The following is a 21,688-nucleotide window of genomic DNA, read 5'->3' as shown; positions in this document are numbered from 1 at the left end:
TTTTAAATTATGACAGTGAAGTAAGTTTTGAAAAAAATTAACACAGAAATCAGTATTAAAATTACAAAATATAGTTGTACACAAATACAACATGGTAAAGTTTTTAATTAACATAAAAACCAATATTAAAATTATAATACATAGAACTATATAAGTACATTATCGCTCCAGTATTTATTCTTATTATATTTTTTGTAATAGAAAACCTAAGAAAAGATGATGAATCAAGCACCTCTCCAAGTTACTCTATTATGAATGCCATTTGGTATTTATAATAGCACCTCCTTTTAAATAGCTCAAGCTGTTTTAAAAGCATTACACAACTAATTCTCCCAATGCTTCTTGGGAAAAACCCAAGTTCAATAGTTTACTTCATCTAGGCAGTAGACCAGAACATACTATACTAATGTTCTGTATCTCAAGTTCTAGATACTAGTAGGGTCCACTAGACTACTTTCACCTCTGAAGAGATGAAAAATTAAATGTTCAATCAGCCAAGAGGATGTAAGAAATATCACAATGGTTCAGCCAACTAGTATAATCTCCCAGGCACTCAGCACAGTGTGGTCATTCCACGATACAACATGGAAACTTATCTATTATTTAACTATCCATTAATTTAACCAATCTTCCTTTGGAACTACTTATAGATCAGCTTGCTATAGGTTGTTCTCAACCTAAGTTAAGAATGTTCTAGTGTTAGTTTACATCATCTTCATCTTATTTCTACTCTGCCTGATTTTCTGTTCTTCAGTTATAGCTTCTAGCTGTGTTCACTGTCCATTTTCTCCTCATTCAGAAGCCCTGGAATCCCACTGATTATTCGGAGTGTCCTTCCTTGTAGCTCTTCGAGGTTCATGATTATGCCAAAAACATTGGGTAGTTTAACGATCATTTTCTTAATCTGGAACTAGAACTAAAATGTTTTATTCCACACAGTAAGGGTTCTCAAATTTGACTGCATATTACCATTATTTATTAAATAGGCTCCTAGTGATGGATTTTCAGAGATCAACTAATTCAATCTCGTGGAGTTATTTTTTACATGCTTCAGTGCACATCTTTATATATGTATACATGATATGTATACACCACAAATACAGATATATCTATAGAAAAATAATTAGAGAAGGACTTACTAGGTCAACGAGATATATTGCTAATGTTGACCCATACTACTGAATTTGGTGATTCTCATGAAGGCTTTCATCTCTCAAAGAAACATTAAAGTACAGAAAAAAATAACAAAATCAGTAATTTTATTCTTAATATTACACTTCCCTTCCTTCAAGCCTCACCGGACCTTCTCTGCATAAAGTTTACCCTTAGTGTTAAAAGCAGTACAGCCAATGAAAAAATATATGTTTAAAAGTCAAGCATATAAATATTCAGAGGACTTCTAACCTACTGTAAAGATAAACTATTGTTAATAATCCTAAAATCACATTCTACCACTGTGAGAACCTGAAAATCCCTGCACTCCAGGTTAAAAAATAAAGTCTTTCCAAAGTCTTTGAAAATAAGGCATATCTGGGATATTTTTAAGTAGCTGCAAGAGTCACAGAACTAAAAAGTCCCTTAGAGATCAACTAATGCAACTAGGTCCAAGATTTTAATACTGAGAGAAAAAAAAAAAAAAGATGTCATGAGAGTTTAAGAACTTAAACCACATCTGGACTAGATTAGAACCCCAATTTCCTGCCCTTGACACGGGCTCTTGCCCTTGACCCTTTGTAAGGGCAGTTCATTTGCAAAGACAAAGTTATTATACTCTTGGTGCCCAAACCACCTTGGATGACACACACAAAGGTATCAATTAACTATCAACTCACACTTATTGTCAACCTGAAATAAATTCTGGAGGAGACACATATATAAATAGCAGTCCTCAACACATATGTGGCATGTATATATATGCAACCCATGGAAATGGGTTGGTGCAGTTAAGTACAGTCTGAAGCTCAGGTAAGAAAGTACACTGAGTACTGCAGAGAGTAACAAGAAATAAAAACTAAGCAGTATTTATGTGTAACCAAAATTTTCATTTTAGAATTGTATTATAACACAAATTGTAACCTTTATGTCCAAATCTTTCGAAGTTCCTAGTTAGCTCCTAAATTCACCTTCTTCCGCCTACTTTAAACCCATCACTTTATATATGTAGAAGGAAAACTCTGACTCCAAAAAACCTCCGCTGCCTTGCGGCATACCTCTTCAGGGGAAAGGCTAAGGGAGTAAACCCCGACAGAAAATCCGGAGCCGGAGTCCCTAAGGCGGTTTGACGTTGTAGTCAACACCGGCAACTCCTGCGGCGCACCTGAAGCCAAGCTGTATTGACTCCGTCTTTCCCTTGGACCCTTCAGCTGCGAAGAGAGGGGGGGTCTGCTGCATGGGCAACAGCAGACCCTCCATATCACCCTGCCCAGGCTCTGTAGCTTCAGCTTCACTGGAGAGGACACTCCAGCGTCATCACAAGATGTCGATTCAACACGGGAGGAGACAGATACCGTGTCACTCCCGAGTTGGACTGCACAGCCATTCTCAGCAGTGCAGATAGACTCTTAAGAAGCTACACCATCGTCTCTCGAGACGGACGGCTGCCAACGATATATGTAGAAGATATAGCTCTTACTAAAACATTTATCTGCCAGGCATGGATCGGGTTGTTTAATTAAAATGTATCTACACTTAGTTCAACACACAAAGACTAGTAGATATTCAAATGAACTGATATAGCTTACTGAAAATTTAAGACAAAGTAAGTTTTAGTAGGAAAAAATCAGAACTGTGAGGTATACTGATTTGTTTGTACAAATTATGCTTCAATTATAGTTCTTAACCGAACTTGAAAATACTTAGGCTCTAGAAGGTACTACTAATAGAAGACATAAAATACTCAAATTACAAAACCCAAATTCCAAATCTATCACATTTTTAAATGGTTGATAAAATTCACCACAAGTCTCTGCAGTGGTTAAAGTTGATTACTTTTTGTATTTGAGCCAAAAGAAAATTTTTGAATAATGTTAACTTGGGCAAAATGAGAGTGTATGCACAAACACTACATTTATTAAATATGGGGATTTGAGTTACTTAGGATTTTTTTAAAGGAATGTTAAAGCAAGATTAACTGTTGCTTTCAGTCTTGACATTTCCCGGTGAATAACCCTAAAGCTTAATGAGGCACAACAAATTTAAGAATTGAAGATTTTTAATGAAAAGGGAAATTAAGGACAGTTTGGTCAAATGCACTGTCACCAAAATAATCTGTTCCAAGAAGACTTTAGTCTCTACATGTAAAAAACCACAAACTTTCTAAAAAGAACTCCCTCTTAAAGTCTCAGTCCCAACATTTAGAAGAAGGCCAAAACAGACTTTAATAAAGGAATGAAAGTAAAAAAGAACACTCTGTAAGTAAATTCTGAACTTGAAACTGAGGCCTAAAAAAATTATACATACATATATATTAAATTTTAAAATATGCCTATAAAATATTTTAGGATATACACATTATTATTTTTCAAATCATACCCAGTGTGTTTGCAACGCACCATCTATTAGTATTGACCACAAGATAAGAAAGAGCAAAGATACACATAACTATGTCCAATAAGTAGAATAAACTGTGACACCAACTATGTTAATTCTCTTTACTTTCACAAGAACTTGTAACAAAGACACATAAAAATCAAGTAAAATAAAGACATACATATTGTATACTTAAAATAATTATTGCATCTTAGATGTTCACATTGTAAAAAAAAGCCTCTTTTTTTGATGTGTCATATATTGAATATTAACTTCTTCAAAGTCTATGCCTAAACAGATGAAAATCATACATGGTTAATGCAGTTTTTTTCCCTATGTTCTCTTCCAGGTTGAATGCTGGACCTATGTGAACAGACTATGAATCCAGAATATTTATGAACATTAAGATTATGTCCTTGATACATCATAACACATACAAGTCATTTAAATAAGAACAGTTATGTAATTAAAATTTGAACTAGAAAAACAAAATAGATTCTTAATCTATTAATTACTTGGTAGGTAGTAAAAGTAAAATTGAGTTTTTGGATTTGAAAGTCATTTGTATAATTTAAAAGGAAAGCTTATAGTAAGTACCTTTGTGATATCCTTTGCTAAGTGAAGTTTAGTGCTCAAAGTCTACTTTTTTAAAATGTAAAGGACAATACCAATACCTTAAGTTAAAATGAGAAAGAACAGAGAAAATTTAACATACATAAATCTAAGTAATAGAGTAATGAAACCAATAAAGAAGCTCTCAAAGTAAAAAAAAAAAAAAGTGTTCCAAGTAAAACAAGGCACACTTCAGTTAACAAAGACATAAAGTCCTTTTGACTATTCAATTATACTTATTTAACGAGTCTGAAAAAATAAGGTTGCTCTGTATCTGCACTACTAACCTACTCATTCTTTTTTCTATAACTCTTGACTCCTTAATCTGGCCTGAAAAAAAATTATTTTTAATAGCAGATGACTGCAGAGGGGCCATTTTCACCTTGCAGACAGATCTTTGTTATTCTGGTGTGTAAAGCAGACCATTAGCACAAAGTCATTTCTAATCTCAGTTGTACAACACACATGGTGCACATAACCCTAAAACTCATGTCGCATGAACCGCTCTGCTTCTACTCCTAATGACCTTGCAAATCATTCAATGTTATTGCTTCACTTGCACCCATAAATTATAAGACCGCCAAAAACTTGATGACAGTTATAATTTCCCCTTTCCTGAAGGTTTATAAAAGTCACCGTAACATCATTTAGAAGAGACTGAAAAGATCTTACAATGGACAAGATAAGCGTAATATTTGACATTTATTGGTGGTATTTAAAAAATACTGATGAAAAAATGTAAGTAACCTCCAAAATTCACACCTGATTTCAAGGTAAATGACTACAAGAGGAAATGGAATTGTCCCAGTGGTGGCCACACTAAGTCCCATAGTATTATCGGTTGTCTCCTCCAGTCCTAAATTCACTGTACTGTATTTAATTAAAACTTACTTTCAGATCAAAAAGTTAGTGGACATACACCATCTACTGCTGGACTCACACTCTGATGATATATTATGTTCAAAAATAATACTTCAAGAAAGAAGATATTTTGATCTAGGACATTTCCTTTGTTTTGTTTTTTAAGAAAATATCTGATGTGCCCAGGATTTGAGCTTATCTTTCCCTTAACCTCAAACATTTGAAGTAACGCTTTTCTCCTTCTTTCCCTTCAGCCTAACCTATTTAATAAACCCAATTTGAAAAGAAAAAGCAATAAATGAAGTGACAGGAGGTGAAAGAATGAAGAGCGTGCTCCAAGAATAAAGGGCGGTTTTATAACAGGAGGTACTTTTGTTAGCAAGTGATTGGCAGGTTTCCTCCCCCAAGTTAAAAGAAATTCCATCCCCTCCCCAAAACAGCAGAGGCCAAAAATGTCTAGTCTAACAGTTCTGAAACCCCAGAGTCCGGAGAGAGACCAGGGGGCGGCGGACTGGCCAGTGGGGGAAGGGGAGAGAGAAAGACCAGCAGGAGACTGAAGAACAAAAGCAGAAACTCAAGGAGAAAGGAACGAGGGACCGGGCCGCCAGAGACAGTAGGGGGAAGAGTGCCGGAAAGTGGGAGAGCACCACTGGTGGGAGGAGAGCGCAAAGCCCGATAGGGCCCCGGCGTGCCGCTCCTCAGCGCACCATGGACAGGGCTCCGAGTGACCGCGGCCCACACCCCTCTAGGGGGCGGTGGGAGAAAGCGAGAGACACCGCGGGCGTCGGCCCCGTCCTGTCCCTGGTGTCCGAAGCCCCCTTTCCCCAAGCCGGGACTCGCCAGGCCCTGACCCGTGAAAACCAGGACGGGGGGGAGGGGGTGGTGATCCGCACCATCTGTCCCTACCCCGGCCGCCCCCCGCGCAACGACACTTCCGAGCTGTGCCCGCACTTTTCGGAGCTGCCACCAGCTGACCACTCTATACAGCCGGCTGTGCTCAGGGAAGCCCCACCGGCGGACTACCCGGGAGACCCTAGCCCGCAATGAGGGCCGACGGGCCCCTTCCCTGCAGCGGCTCCAGGATCCCACTGCTTTCGGGAACAGACTCAGGACCCCCGCCTGGCCCCTACCAAACATAGGGGTCGCGGCGTAGGTGCGCAGCGTCTCTTCCCGGGACTTCCCTGGCTGGCCGAGAGGGGCCTCAGGGCATCCTCCGGACAGACGCCGCGGTAAAGCGGGGCGGTCGGCCGGGGTGTTGATCCGGAGCAGGTGCTTCCTGCCGCCGAGGACCCTCCCAGCACCGATTCCAAGAAGGGGCTAGCTTGCACTCTTCCAAAGCGTGAAAAGTGCTAAGGGTTCTGGGGAAGGCGCCCCCAGGGCGCACGCTGGGAAGAGGCAACGGACCAAGGGAAAGGAATAATAGCCGAATAACGGAACTTCTCCCCTGTAGGCGGGATAAGGGGCGTGCGGGCCAGGAGCTAGGTGCTGAGGCGCTGACCCGTATAGATTCCTGGAGGCAAGGGGCGAGGGTTTGTTTGTTTGTTTGTTTGTTTCCCCAGGTGGGACAGACATAACAAATTGTGAGGGCAAAAGAGCAAAAATAGGAGGCAACTCTGGGCTGGGGTAAAAACAATAGGACAGTGGAGACTTAGGGCACCCGCAGAGGCGCGGGTGCCAGGGTGGGGTGGAGTTGAGGCAAGTCCCGTAACTAAGACACCAGAGTGAGTATCACTACTGCAAAGTCGAGACCCATCCCTACAGAAATAAACAAAACAAACAAAAAATGGGGACAAAGTGGAATTCGAGGGGCGAGAAAACTGCAAAACCGGAGTTCTATCTTACCTTACCTTTCTGCTGCCTAGGGTCAACCCCCGCGAGCTCGCCCAACCCCTAGGGAGGACCAGAAGGGGCCTGCGGTAGCCTCTTCGGGACCCGCCAGGAGAGGCGCGAGAGACCAGCTTGCCCCGGCAGTCCTGACCCTGTGCCCTGCCCGAGCCTCTAGTCTGCGCAGCTCCCGGCCGCGCGGTGCCGCACCTCCCTTCCCGGGTGCGCAGCCCGGCCCCGCAGCGGCGCGGGGAACAAAGGGACCCGGTGCCGCCCGGCCCACCCCACCCAACCCGCGGCCCGCCCGCGGGACCGCCGCGTACCTGAAGCAGGGCCGCCAGCAGCGGCAGCAGGATCCGCGGCGCTCCCACTATCCGGCACATGGAGGCGGAGAGGGGCCGAGCGAAGAGCCGGAGGCGGCGGCAGAAGCGGCAGCACCAACAGCAGCGCGGAGAGAAGGCTCCAGGCAGTTTCCACCCCCTTCCCTTCTCCTCCCCACCCCACCCCCTTCTCCGCTTCCCTCTTCTCCCCGCCAATGGAGAGCGAGCTGATGACAAATAGCGGTCCACGGAGTCCGCGGGACTCGCACCAGGAGTAATAAAACAGACCAAGAGATCAAGGGGCTGGGGAGGGGGCGGAGGAGGAGAGAGTGCGTGAGAGGGTGTGTTTGTCGATAGGCGGCCGCGGTGGCAGCACAGGCGATCCTGCTGTGGCCCAAAGCGCAGCGGAAGCCGGGAGGGATGCAGGCGGCAGCGGCAGGGACCTTGGCCGGTGTAGGATGCGGAGGTGGAAGTGGAGCAGGAGCTCCGCAACGCGAGGTTTCGGGCTCCTGGTGGTGTCCTTTTTCCCCCTCCGGATCCCTTCTGCAGGTTCGCTCGCCACGACTAAGACTCCCAGGAGAGCGCCGCAGGGAGGGCGCTCCGTGTCTTGCGCGCTGCGCCCACAAAGGGTAGCAGTCCCGCCGCCTGGCGCCTCCTCTGCGTGGGTGCTGAGGGCCGCTTCTGGGATCCCCTTTCCGGTCCCCCAGACAAGTTGGAGACAGTTCGTTCACCGCGCGGAGATGAAGCCAGGGACCAGCTTGGCCACTACCGCTGCGGCTCCGTCCCGCGAAGCCACCGCCGCCGTCGCCACCGCCGAACCTGCTGCTGCGCGCCGCTCACTGCACGCACCGCCCCACCCCCTGCCGCCGCCGCCGCCGCCGCCGCCGCCGCGCACTTCGCTCAGCATCCGCGAGCGCGACTAGGCCACCGCCACCACTGCGCTCTCCCGGCTCTAGCCGCACGCGCTGCCCGGCTGCGCGGGCCGCTCCCCTCTCCTATCCCCTCCCGCCACCGCCGCCGCCCGCCCTCTCCCTCGCCCCCGCCTTCCTCCTCCGCCGTGCCTCCCCGCCCGCGTCGTGGCCAATCGGAGGCCACCAAACTGCGGCGGTAGCCGGCCGGATCTACCGCAGCCGCCCGCCCCCGCCCCGCCGAAGCGCCCAGGTTTTGCTGCAGCCCATGAGGGGGGCGGAGTGGGGGGTGCTTGCCGGAGGGAAGCCTGGGGTGCGCGGAGTACTGCCCCGGCTGGTGGAGGGACTGTGGGAAATAACTTGCGCAGGAACTTGATTGGTGACAGGTTTCTCTTTGGACCGTAATGGGAAATCAGTGAAAGATTAGAAACCAGGGGTGAAGGGCGGGGGGAGAAGGGGCCGGGTGCTTCCTTGGTAGCATAACGCACGCTTCTCTTTCTGTTTTGTCATTCTTTCGAGATAGATTGTTTTTCTAGGCAGGGGCAGCCACCACAAACTAGCGTCGCAGGCAAAGCCCATTCTGGCCATTGTTGTCTGAGGCGCATGCCACGAGCCACCTGCCGGCGAGCAGGGCGGAGGCCGCGGCTTCTCTGGGCGCTTGCACCTCTCCTACCTTTTTGGCTGTGTCGGAACAGCCTAACTTCCAGTGTTCCTATTTGTCGTTGTTGTTGTTACCTCTGAGAGTTTGAGAGTGTGTGTTATTTTGTTGTAAACCTCTCGTTTTATATTTCTACTCGTTAGTGGTGCAGTTCGTATTTTTCAGCATTTTCGGGAACTTTGACCTCCTCCCTACACCATCCTCAACAACAACGAAAAAAAGGCAAGAAAAAGGGAGAAGCAGCCTACAAGCCAGAACATGGCGTGAAAATAGGATTATATAAAAGATACAATGACATGCAGAGTTCGCACCAAGTGAAGGCATTTTTACTTTCTCCTTTTAGGGCACAAACTTGAACACAAAGAAATGAGAGACTTTACAAGTTTAGGCCAAAAACTTCTGTGGAATGGAGGGAAGGGCGAGGAAACAATTAATTTGGGGGAGGCGATAAAATTTTCCAGAACCTTCCCCCCCGCCCCAGGTTTTAACAGGTAAATAAAAATACTGGCTTTATCGAAGAGTTTCAACACTTTGAAGGCTGTTGAACTTCTTCATTGCAGTTATGAACGATCTTCTCTGCCTTCCCTAACGGAAATATTAACATGTGAATTTGAGTTTCAGGATAATGATCATTTAAGAACTTAATCTCTAAAATTCAAGTACTAATTTCTTTGACGTAAGTGATGCAGCTTTTAGTAATATACTATTGCTGGTTAGGCTTTTAAAGTTTAATATGCACAGGGAAGTTTATTCCATTTAATTAAAACATAATATTATAGGCCATTTCTTAATGAAACTCAAAAAATTTTTCCTAGCTTTTCTTCTGAAAAGAATAAGGAAGGTCATGTTAATTAAATTTAAAGACCAAAGGCTCTGCTTGTTCTTTCTCTTTCTCATCCTTCTTTTGCTAGATATTATTGTGACATTATTGCTAATTGGCATAAAAGTCATCCTTGCAGTAGGATATTTATAAATTCTATGTTCAAGGAGTCATGCATAATAATAAAACATTCCATTGCAATATGGGAATAATGCTTGTCGTACTACAAAGTAGAATTTATAGATCCTGTCTCCATGCCTAAGAGTTCAGCTGTGATCCTGAACCTGAGGCTTTACCATTCTCACCACTCCCAGAAGTAGCCACTGATATTTATTGCCATTCTGATTAATTTGGAGGTAGAACAGCTATCTTCCAGCATGAATTACTTGCTAGTAAGCTTGAGGCTTTGAACATCGTGCCCCTAATAAATGAAAGTTTTGTAGCTTTAAAGTTTACTTTGGAATGCCTGTAAGTGAACTAATTCTATGATTCCAATAGTTTTTGATCGAACAGGCAAGTAAGCACTTTTGTTTTTGTTTTTATTTTTATTTTTGTCCAACTTGTATGCCTCTCTTCAATGGTTGTGAATTGCTCTGGAATCTTGAGTGAGCTTAATCTGATCACCCGGTCAGCCAAATTTTGTTAATCAACCTTTATCAGAGGAAGGCATAGCCCAGTCTAAAATCATGCCACTGGTGACTTAGTGCATTCATTTGATGTTAGTAAAAGTTTATTTGGTGTTGACTTTGGCATGCAACACAGACTTACCTCCATTGCACCATACTTAGGATAATCTAATGAAGCCATTCATTTCTCTGGGCAAATAGTAAATTCAAATTTTCAGCATCTGCTCAAAGCGTCCATCACCAATCTGAAGACTCCAGGACTACAGGGGGTTTGACAGTGACCCACAGAAACAGCCACATCGTGGAGGAAGCAGGGGAAGACAAGAAAAATAACAAAGCTAAGGCTGACTTATACACAGAAAACGAATCTAATTCCCTGATTTCTGACCTGTGGACTGCTGCCGATTTTGCTACAAGAGTTCTGCAAATGAGTGTGTGCACCAAGCATTGTGAGAAGCCTGAAAAAACGATGTCTCCTGCACACAGCCAGTTTTCATGTATATATAATGCCATGACGACGCATTTATACACATTCATTTCAAAGTAAAATCACAATAAATTTTGGTTCTAGTGAATTTTCTCAAGCAGAAGATGCTAAATGTATAAATACATCAGATGAGTGTTTGCATAAAAGGATCCTAACTGGAAACAAATACCAAACAGTAGTAGTATATCTGTAGCAGCACCCTTCCTCCCACTGCCCCAACACACAGCTCCACGGCAGAGGTCATGCTTGTCTTTACTTCTAACACCCAGCTAAGTATCCTTCCCAGATGTTGCCTGAAGACCCTCTTCTACTCTACCTCCCCCACAACCTCCAGGACAAGCTAGGATTGTTCCTTCTCCTTTAGGAAGTATCCCTCACATTGCAAGGTTTTCCCCACTTAGCTCAAGTGTATTAAAGTTCACGGTCCCTGGGCAATACACCTTTCACAAAGTTATGAAAATTTCTAAATGAAACTTAAAGATGGACCCCCTCATTTTACAAAAACACAAAGGCTTAGAGAGGTACGTAGGGCTACCAGCTGGCAAGTTGAGGCCCACAATGTTACACAGGCTCTCTACCTAGTCTCCTTATGTGAGTCTAGGGAGTTGCTTTTATTTTTAGAAAATTCAACTACAGTTGCTTCTTGAACAATACAAATTTAAACTGCACAGATCTACTTACACATGGACTTTTTTCATTAAATACAGTCCATTGGTCCTCCATGTCCACAGGATTTCACATCTGTGAATTCAACCAACTGCAGATTAGAAACAATATTTTTGCATTCCAAACCACACTTCCCAACTATGGATTCCCTACTGGATGGAAAATATTGTTTTGGATCTGTGGTTGGTTGAATCTGCAGATCCAAAGGGCCAACTGTGGAATCAAGTTATATGTGGATTTTTTGACTATGCAGCGGCTGTGTGCCTAACATGCAAGTTGTTCAAGCATCAACTAACTGGATATGGAATGAGAGGGAGATTTAAGAGAAAGAATAAGAAAATTTAATGGTGTTGAGGATTTGTCCACTGTTTTTCTCAGGTGCTTTGTTCTTCAAAGTAAATTAAGTCCTCCCCCTACTCTGTTGGGGATACATTCCAAGGCCCCCAGTGATGCCTGAAACCTTGGGCAGTACAAAATCCTATATATACTATGCTTTTTCCTATACATACGTACCTGTGGTAAAGTTCAGTTTATAAATCAGGCACAGTAAGAGATTAGCAATAATAACTAATAATGAAATAGAACAACTATAACAATATACTATAATAAAATTTGTTAGAATGTGATCTCTCTCTCTCTCTCTCTCTCTCTCTCTCTCTCTCTCTCTCTCTCTCTCTCTCTCTCTCTCTCTCTCTCTCCTTTCCCTCTGTCTCTCTCTGATAATCAATCTGATAACCCATCTGGCTACTAAGTTGACTAATGGGCAGGGATCCTATACAGCCTTGAAATGCTCATGAGTCAGGTCGCAGGCAGGACATAGTGGGAATGCTTAATCATCATGTTACTCAGAATAGGTCACAGATTAAAATTTATGAACTGTTTATTTCTAGAATTTCCCTCTTAATATTTTTGGACCATGGTGGACCACAGGTAACTGAATCCTCAGAAAGTGAAACAGCAGATAAGGATAAGGGGAAATTACTCTGCATGTGAGATTGGAGATGACTCTGCCTTTTTTTCTGCTGCTCTCAGTTCTGTGCCTTTCTCAGTGTGATCATCTCACCGTATTTAGTGTGATTCTGGCATTTCAAGATCCATATCTTTGGTACAACCTGGCTGTCAAAACACAAGTCAGCCATTCATCTGGTACTCAACCAGAGAAGTCATGATCAGTTCCAATGCTCGAAGGAAAAACCTGGCTTTCTTTTTTTATCTACTATTATTTGAGGATGTTATTTGCCTTTTTCCTTTCCTTTTTCTTTTAGTGTTTGAAAATCAAACTCAACGTTTTCATGGAAAATATAACCAAGTAAGTAATTTGAAGTACATATGGTCAAGTATGAATCAGGGATGAGTTTCTGAAATGTCTAATGGTCTTTTCCCTTGTATTCAAATGTGGAAAACATGCCAGTATTTCTTAAGAAACCTTGATAGGCACAAGTGGATTACAGCAGGAGCTTAGCATTTTATTTATGTGTATTAAGTATGCTTATTTCTATTGGGGATTTGGAGCAGAGTATCCAGGAGTCTCAGTAAATGCTCCTCTCACCCCTTCCAGTTCTGTCTGCAATTAAAAAAAACAACAAAAACAACAACCCCCCCAAAATAATAAATCCAATCTAGAGCTTTTAATCAGTTTTATTTGGGAGGCTCAATTTTTACAGAACAATACAAAGTAACTAGTGTAGATAGTAATGGCAGAGTAAATAATCTACAGACTGGCACAACTAATAAAAATTGGGTGGCTTTATAAGATGCATAAAAACATCTGAGAATATGAAAGTATTCATAGGAAACAAGATATTTGATACTTACGTACTCAATTCATATAGGAAAACCAATTCATTTTTGTAATTACCACATAAATTAGTAATAGCATTACAGGACTGAAGTTCATTTTACTTAGAATCTTTCTCCTGTGAACCTGGCTTTTGTTATTTCTCAAACCACTTTCTGAGTATATGTTCCCAGAGTCAAATCTTCATAGTTGATTTCATGAGTCCTGCTCCAAGATCAGCTGTATCAGAAAAAATTAGATTTTCATGGTATTCAAGAAATCTACCTCTACATCAGGAGCATGGGTATTTATGGGGTAACAGCAGCACTTTGGATTGCTTAAGAGTAAGAAGGCCTATTTCTCAAGATAAATATATCTTCAGAAAAGAAAACAAATCATATTGAAGATGTTGCTAATGTATGTGCCGATCTTTTGCCCTTGTGTCCTTTTTAAGCAAAGATCTGCCTTCTGTGTAGTTCTGATATGCAATTGTCAGTATTTAGAGGACAGTAAGCATGTTTAGTATCCAAACTGATACTGCCTGTGCCCTTTCCTCGAGTGAAAATCGAGACAGCTGATAAAGTATTTCTTAGGCTCAGGATACCAGCGTTCTCTTCCCAGGTGTATGGCTTGCTGAATAACCTTAAACATGCCACTTAATTTCTTTACATGTTTTCTCATCTGTAGAACAGAAATAATTCCACTTTCTTCACAGAAGTGCTAAGATGACTAAGAAAATAATGTTGGTAAATCTGTTTAGCTCTTGAAAGAGAAATTCTCAATAAATACATGTATAATTCTTTAAGGTTACGGATTCAGTTACCAGAAGAGGAATGATTATTTGGTTCCTAAAGTTAAGTCACATTTAAATGATGGGGCACAACCTAAAAGCCATTAAGTACTTATTAAATACCTTTTTTTCACTAATCCACAAAATTTTAAAATAATGTATTTATCTTTCCATTAAAATGCAATACATGTTTATGCATAGATGTTTAAGAGAATAATATTTGGTAAGATAATTATGAAAAACACCATAATTATTCATACATAATTCACATATGAGTCCTTACATTGCAGTACTACATGGATGATACAGTCCTAGTTTTTCTTTTAAACTTTAAATGTTAAAAAAGTCAACGATAGGCCCACTTATTACAGAATTTATAATGTATATCACTGTGATTCATTCTTTACACAGCTCAAAAGAGTTGAGTGATTACCGCAGATAAGCATTATGTTTCTCAGAGGTCTATTACTTTGCATTATCCTTGAGAAGAGTTTTTCAAAAACATGTTTTCAAGAGATAAAAATAGTCTCACTTTTAAAGTTGTTATGAAAGCCTGTAATAAACATGTATTTGCATTCCAAAACTAATTTATCCAAGCTGAATGAAATTTCAAGCTCTCTGAGGCTCACTAGGACAAAGGATGCCTCTAATTGGGTAAAGAGAACTTAAGGAGTCTAGTCATCAGGACAATGAGGGAAGGGACGAGCAGATGCAGGGACACATGAACACAACTAGACATCAGAAGAAGGGAAAAACTAACACACCTGAGGTTTCTGCTCTCTAAAGAGAGAAGGGGCTCATGATGTAGATAGAATGTGAATATGGCCACACTACCAGATATGGGCAAGGTCATAATCTTAGTAATTGCTCAATAAATATTTGTTCAATTTCAGGAGTGAGTCATGCCAGGAAAAAAAACAAACAAACAAAAAAACAAACAAAAAACAGGACATGGAATTTGGACAGGAGCGTGGGACAACAACTTTTCAGCGTCCAGAACAGATAGGAATGGCCACACAACAAGGCGAATAATAAGTAAGGGTCCATAGAGGGCAGTTCAGTCTGTCTGCTACCAGATATTTGCATTTCTCTTGAGAAGAACAAGTCATCCTTAGAAGTAAGAAAGCTCCCATCTGAGATGCTTGCTGGTGGGAGTGTGGGTTGCTATCCTTAGTTCTCAAATTGTTTCCTCAACAAATATATAAAATTACTTATACCTCAAAAATTCCTGTCATATTATTTTTATGAAGGTGGAAATTGTTAAATGGCTCTATCTAGTTTATAGCCTTTTTAAGTCAAAAATAGGCACTATCCAAATGTCAATGAGATATTCTAAAAGCTTTAGCTGAAAAAGGTATAGATTATTCCTAACTTTTTCTCATTATCTGGAACTCCTTTGTTTGAATGTAGAATTTCACAGATTGATTAATAATTTTCTTACTCTCTTTCTCCCTTCTTTCTCTCTCTTTTAAATACATTTTCTGAAAGTTTCCTTTAGCTTTAACTTCCAGCCTCTGTGTTGAATATTTGGCCATATTTTTTTGTTTTCAATAGATTTTTTAAGTATATTTTATTGATTGTGTTGTTACAGTAGTTACATTTTTTCCCCTTTGCTCCCCTCTGCCCAGTACCCCCCCTTCCCTCCAGCAGTCCCACCCCCCTTAGTTCATGTCCATGGGTCATGCATATAAGTTCTTTGGCTTCACCCTTTCCTATATTATTCTTAACATCCCCCTGTCTATTTTGTACCAACCAATTATGCTTCTTAATCCCTGCACCATTTACCCCTTTCTCCCCCTTCCCCCTCCCAGCTGATAACACTCCAAATGATCCCCATACTTATGATTCTGTTCCTATTCTGGTTTGCTTAGTTGAATTTTGTTTTATTTTTTATATTCAGTTGTTGATAGTTGTGAGTTTGTTGTCATTTTAGTGTTCATAGTTTTGATCTTTTTCTTAAGTAAGTCCCTTTGACATTTCATAATAATAATGGCTTGGTGATGATGAACTCTTTCAGCTTCACCTTGTCTGGGAAACACTTCATTTGCCCTTCCATTCCAAATGATAGCCTTGCTGGATAGAGTAATTTTAGTTGTAGGTTGCTTTTCATCATATTGAATACTGCTTGCCAGTCCCTTCCTGCCTGCAAAGTGTCCTCTGAGAAATCAGCTGATAGTCCTATAGCCTACCACCCTGTAGGCAACTCTATGCCTCTCTCTTGCTGCCGCCAGGACTCTGTCTTTATCTTTCACCTTTGGCATCTCAATCATAATGTGTCCTGGTGTGGTCCCCTCTGGGTCCAGCTCACCTTGGACCCTCCGTGCTTCCCGGACCTGTATGTCCATCTCCTTTGCAAAAATTGAGAAGTTCTCCTCATTTTTTTCAATTCTTGTTTCTCATTCTGCACCGGTTGGCTGTTTTTTTCTTCCTTATCTTCCAAATCATTGATTTGAACCCCGGTTTCCTTCCCTTCACCATTGTGTGGATTTTCCTTCGTTTCACTTAGCATAGCCTTCACTTCTTCTCTTATGTGTTTGCCGTACTCAAGCATATCTGTCAAGCCTGTGAGCATATTTATCATCAGTGTTTTGAATTCTGCATCTGTTAGGCTGTCTATCTCCTCATCTGTTAGGTTGGCTATCTCCTTGTCGCTTAGTTCTCCCACTGGAAACTTGATCCGTTCCCCCTTTTCGGCCATACTTCTCTGTCTCCTCATTCTGACAGGCTCCTGTGTTTGTTTGCCTCCACATCCCAGGCAGAGCTGTCATTCCTGTTACATTGTAAGGGGCGGAGCCTTAGGGATTCATCAGTACAGGATGACCTGTTTCACCACTTTGTGGTACTGTGTGTGTGGGAGGGGTCCAAGAGGGAATAATGCTGCCTTCCCAGCACTCGCCCCTTTTCCCAGCACCTCTCCCACTTCTGTACCAGAGTGGCACCCCTCTAGCTGCTGCCCTGGCCATCGTTCCCAGAGTGGATAGGTCTGTGGACGATCTAGGACTGTGGGGGCCCTTTAAACAAGTGGACTCTGCTGAGACCAGCAGTTTCTGCCTCCACCTCAACCCCCAGTGGTCTGCACAGTCAGAAGCAACGAGACTTTATTTTCCCTGGTGCTGGGACTGTGAGCTTGGAGGTCTGGTGAGCAGCTGGGAATGCTGCCCAGGTGTCCCTCCTGACTTTTTAAAATGTGTAACTGCGCTTTCTGCTGGCCTGCTGCTGCCACTGCTGCTGCCGCCACCGCTGCCGCCACCACACCGCATCCTTTCCACCCTGGCTCTGCCCCTTCTACCTGTCTGGATGAGTGTGTCTTCTTTATCTTTGTTTGCTGGACTTCCATGCAGTTTGATTTTCTAGAACTTCTGGTTGTTTCTAGTTTTTAGGTAGTTGTATTCCTTCTTAGTTGTGGCCTCCGTCTTGGCCAGAAGTCCTATTTTCAATAGCATTTGATTATTTTCTGATAGTGTCTTTCATAGAAACTTGCTCTTGTTTCATGGAGGTAGGGGTTTCTCTTATCTCTTATAAATGTTTCAAAGTTTTTCTAAACGATTATCTTGGTTTTATTCCAGCATTATCTTGGTTTCCTCTCTGTTGTTTTCTTGCAGCATTTGTTTATATCTCTGTCTTTCATGTTTGAGAGATTCTTTCTTGGAGATAGGTATTATGTTTAGTATATACTTTAGAACTTTATTGAATCCTCCCAGATTTCAACAAGCTTCCCTCCCCTGCCTGAGCTTTACTTGAGTCCATGAGTCAAGTCAGTTCAAAGCCAGTCTTGAAGACTTCAAGATTGTCTTTTCAGATTATCTTCTAATCACTGCCCTCTCACACTTGTGTAAACGAGTTGTTACTCCCCTAACTATACTAGATGTCTCATGCCCATATACCTTCTGGAACTAGTTTCTGACCTCTAGAAGCTCTCCAGCTGGCAAAGACTTAAGTCACACTGCACAGTGCTGGTGACTTGACCTTACTTATTTCTGTCCAGATTTCATCTGTTCCTTTTTTTTTGACAAAGGTAAGGAGACCTAAGTGATTATTTGAAGACTGGTTGACAACTTGTACTTTTCCCCTGAGTTGGTCATCTAACCCTTCCCAAGGATGACATACACATTGGTCTCAACTGAGGCCCTTGACCATGACAGCAGCTTAGGACTCCCATTGTTACTCAGCCCTTCATGAAGTTAATGAAGGACACCCCATTTTCCATGTTCTATGAGAAATAATTTTTTTTTACAAATTGTGGTCCCAGATCATTTTCTCTGTCCCTTTAGTTTTTAGGTATTTTTTTTTAAATTTCTAAGTGCCCTATTCTTAGCGTAATATAATAATAGTTATAAAAAAATACATTTTAAGGTTTTAACCACATTATATTGAAGCCAATCATGGAGGTGTATTCACCCTAATGTGTGCACTTGCATTCACACTAGCTAAAACAATCCAGAGTGAAGTACTTTTCCATATAATATGGGTAGGTTTGTGTTTTCAATAGACAATAATGAAATATAAATTTACAATATTAGTAAGCCAAACCTGAAGTTTGGCATAGATAAGGTAGTAATAACTCATTAACCCATTTAGTATAATTATCTTTAAACTTTTTAAATTTTTTGATGTTGTTTTTCTGATATCAAACTCAGGTTTGGCTGCCTGCTGCCTGTAAAGCCAATAATCAAGAGGCAAGGGCTGGTGCAAGGAAAAGTCAGTTTATTCAAGAGCCTGCAGCCTGAGAAGATGGCAGACTAATGTTACAAAGACCATCTTAACATCTCAGGCAGGTGGGGGATTTTATGAACCAGGAAAGGAAAGGCAGAACAAAGGAAACAGGAGGGAGAGAGAGGTCTTGAGGACTTTTCCGGCACTTGTCTGTCCATTCTCATGAAAAAGTACCCAGGGGCTCATTCTACCTTAGGGCTTAGAAATTGAAACATAAAGTGGGTCAAGATGTTACCTTTAGCCTGGGAGAGGTCCGGACTGTGTGACCATTAGTCAGGTCCAGGCTTCTGTCTTCTGCTGCCTCTAGGCTTGTAGGTTATTGGGGCAAAGTCTAGATCTCTGAGGGGGAATATAAAGAAAGAGTGATATGATTCCTAGAGCTAGGATTTAAAACTAAATTTAATCAAAACCATAAGGATCCTCCATTTCACAAGTCCTAGACAAGTCATTAGTGCCTGGTTTCTGCCCCAGTACGATGGGAGTATTATATAGTAAGTGACAAGGCTGGATAAACTAGTATTCTAAGAATGCTGCCACCATTGTGTGAATTCCCCTCTTAGCTTGTTCTTTCAGAGTTTTAGATGGGACACAGTTGCCCCTGGCCTCAATTTTACTTTGATTAGAGTGGCAGTTTTTGCCTTCCCAGGTCTGCCCTTGGCCCAGACCTCTGGAGTTGTTATTATTATTATTATTATTATTATTATTATTATTATTATTATTATTATTTTGATGTCCATCAGAATTCCTTTTTATGCTGAAGTCATTAAAACTGCCTGCAAGGCACAAGCTTCATCCTGAAGCACCTTCCCGTCCACACGGCAAAGACTCTTTTGGCATTCGGTTTAGTTAAAAGTTTCATCTAAAAAAGTAAGCACTGGGAATTCAGGCATATTATTCTTCCAAGTTAAAAGGTCTGAAGTTGTAAAAGTAGTGTACATGCTGACCATTTCTGCTGATTGTCCATGGGTATCATGTCCTACTATTGGCCTTTGTCTCAATGGGAATTACTCTGCCTAGAATGGAGGCACCTCCTGACCAAATTTAGTGCCCCTTTGGGTGTAGGAGGGGAGACTATCTCCAGGTCCAGTAGAGACCCCCTCTCCAACATTAGGTGGTGGATCGGTAGTGACCACAGGGTCACTAAGCTGGAGTAAGAATGAGTCTTCCTCATTCTCAGAAGTCTCCAGCAGAACTGACCTAACCAGCTGACCTGTTTGTATAATTTTTCATTTCCTTTGAACATACTTATTCTCATACAGCAATGTAAATGCTTCTGCACAGGGGATTTCATCCCATCTTCCCTCTCTTTTACAAAATAACTCAAGTTGCATGATGATAGTATAATTTAAGGACCCATCTTCTGATCAATGTTTACCTGATCCTAAATTACATTCAGGCAATGCCACTTGGCAGAGGAAGAGCATTCTCTTTCTCTTCATTGGTTCACAGTTAAATGTGGCCCGTTTTGTTGGGGGGCTGCATTGTAGGGCCAAGTCAGACAGAAAGTTCTCCCAAACAATACCTTTCCTCATAATTACTTTCCACAGACCTTCTACCACTTTCTTAGTCCCTCTTAGCTTTATCCTTTATTATTTGTTTAGAGTCCACCAACCTACTTAGGAGAAAACTGCTATCCTTGATTCTTTCAAAAACTGTATTTTCAAGCCTTATATTATAAACTCTGTCCCCCGACAAGTCGGACACTACAGACAAGACAGTGGGGATGGCCCAAATTTTCAACTATGCTTGGGACCCTGAGTATAATTCCCAGTGGGGGAATGGGGTTGGGGAGGGTGGTGAGGATCACAAGGGCCACTTACTACAGGTGAGTTATGCTGGGTTAAACTTGGGGTGCCCACTCCATCAAGATCTGCTAAAACACAGTTCTAATTGTCTTCCTGCCCCTTCTTCCTAGGAGACTAAATAGACCCAACAAATAACAGATACAGTTTTAGTAATCAATTCTACTTACTAACTGTAACCTCCCTAATACAACCAATAGGGGGATCCCTAAACCAAGTTAAATGAGTCCCTCAAGCACCCAATCAAAAGTAATTATACAGGGGGAGCGTGTTCCTGGGATCATCACCCTAGAAGTTCCCTCCAGTAGACATCTCCAAAACAAAATCAAAGAGGTGTCTTGACTTTCTGCATTTCTCCTACTGCAAAACAAGAAGCGCGTGTAGGGCCTGACAGGGTAGCTTAGGGATCCTCGAAATTTGCAAAGGTTGCAGGTTTGATTCTGGTCAGGGCAAAAACAAAAAGTAAAAATGAATGAATAGAATAATGGAACAACAAATCAATGTCTCTCTCTCCCCCAATCTCTCAAATCAATAAATTAAAAAAATAAAACAAAACCCCGCTATAGGTCAGCATTGCTAGCTAACAAGGTGTCGTCATCCAGTCCCAGTTCCTGCCTCCAGGCCAAATGGGCCCCAGCAACGCCAGGAGGGGGCCTAGAGACCCCACATGGGCTGGGGACTGGTGTATCCACATGAAGGGATCACTCACATTGGGCACCAAAAATTGTTACTGGCACTCCAATGTTCTTCCTTGGATCTACCGACCTGCATGCACTGGACTAAAGACAAGCACGAGCAGGACTTTTTAGTACAGGAAAAAGAAAACAAACAACAACAACAAAAAAAAAACGTTTAATATTGAATTGGCCAATATGGACTTGGGGAATGAATGCTCTAAAGACCTGACTCTAGAGTAGCATATAGGTTACAGATTAAATAGGGCAAAATCACAAGATATCATAGGTTAGGGAGTTTGGGTTTTGCTGGGAGCTGATTGGCCAGAAGTGAAGAACAGGTAATAAATCATTTTTCAGGCTTTGAGGGCAGTTCTGAGGACTTTTTCAGGGTCCAGTTGTCCCATCTCATGGGAAAGTAGCCAGTAGGTAATTCCACCTTAAGGCTCAGGAACTGAAACAATTTCAGTAAAAATCTGATCTTTATCTTGCCAGAGGTCCACACTGTGTGACCATTAGTCAGATTCGGGCTACTGTCTTCTGCTGCCTCTGGGGGTTGCTGATTATCTCCGGAAAAGGTTAGGTCTCTGAGTGGGTATATCTGAAGACACAGGGCTGGGCA

At 42.1% G+C, this 21,688-nt stretch overlaps 1 protein-coding gene across 1 annotated transcript in view; it reads right to left on the bottom strand.

Annotated features, from left to right (window-relative positions):
• Window positions 1-7,296, bottom strand: part of CDH2 (cadherin 2) — a 210,638-nt gene extending 203,342 nt beyond the window's left edge. Inside the window, exon 1 of the mRNA XM_090285686.1 lies at window positions 7,149-7,296. Within this exon, the coding sequence (XP_090141812.1) occupies window positions 7,149-7,208 (60 nt within the window). The 5' untranslated portion in view covers window positions 7,209-7,296. The remainder of the gene's footprint in view (window positions 1-7,148) is intronic.
• Window positions 7,297-21,688: the final 14,392 nt, after the last annotated feature.

This window comes from Furipterus horrens, unplaced genomic scaffold, assembly GCF_987537825.1.
Source record: "Furipterus horrens unplaced genomic scaffold, mFurHor1.1.pri manual_scaffold_8, whole genome shotgun sequence".
Taxonomy (NCBI): Eukaryota; Metazoa; Chordata; class Mammalia; order Chiroptera; family Furipteridae; genus Furipterus; species Furipterus horrens.
The sequence above is the reverse complement of the archived record's forward strand: the minus strand, read 5'-3'. Positions and strand labels throughout refer to the sequence as shown.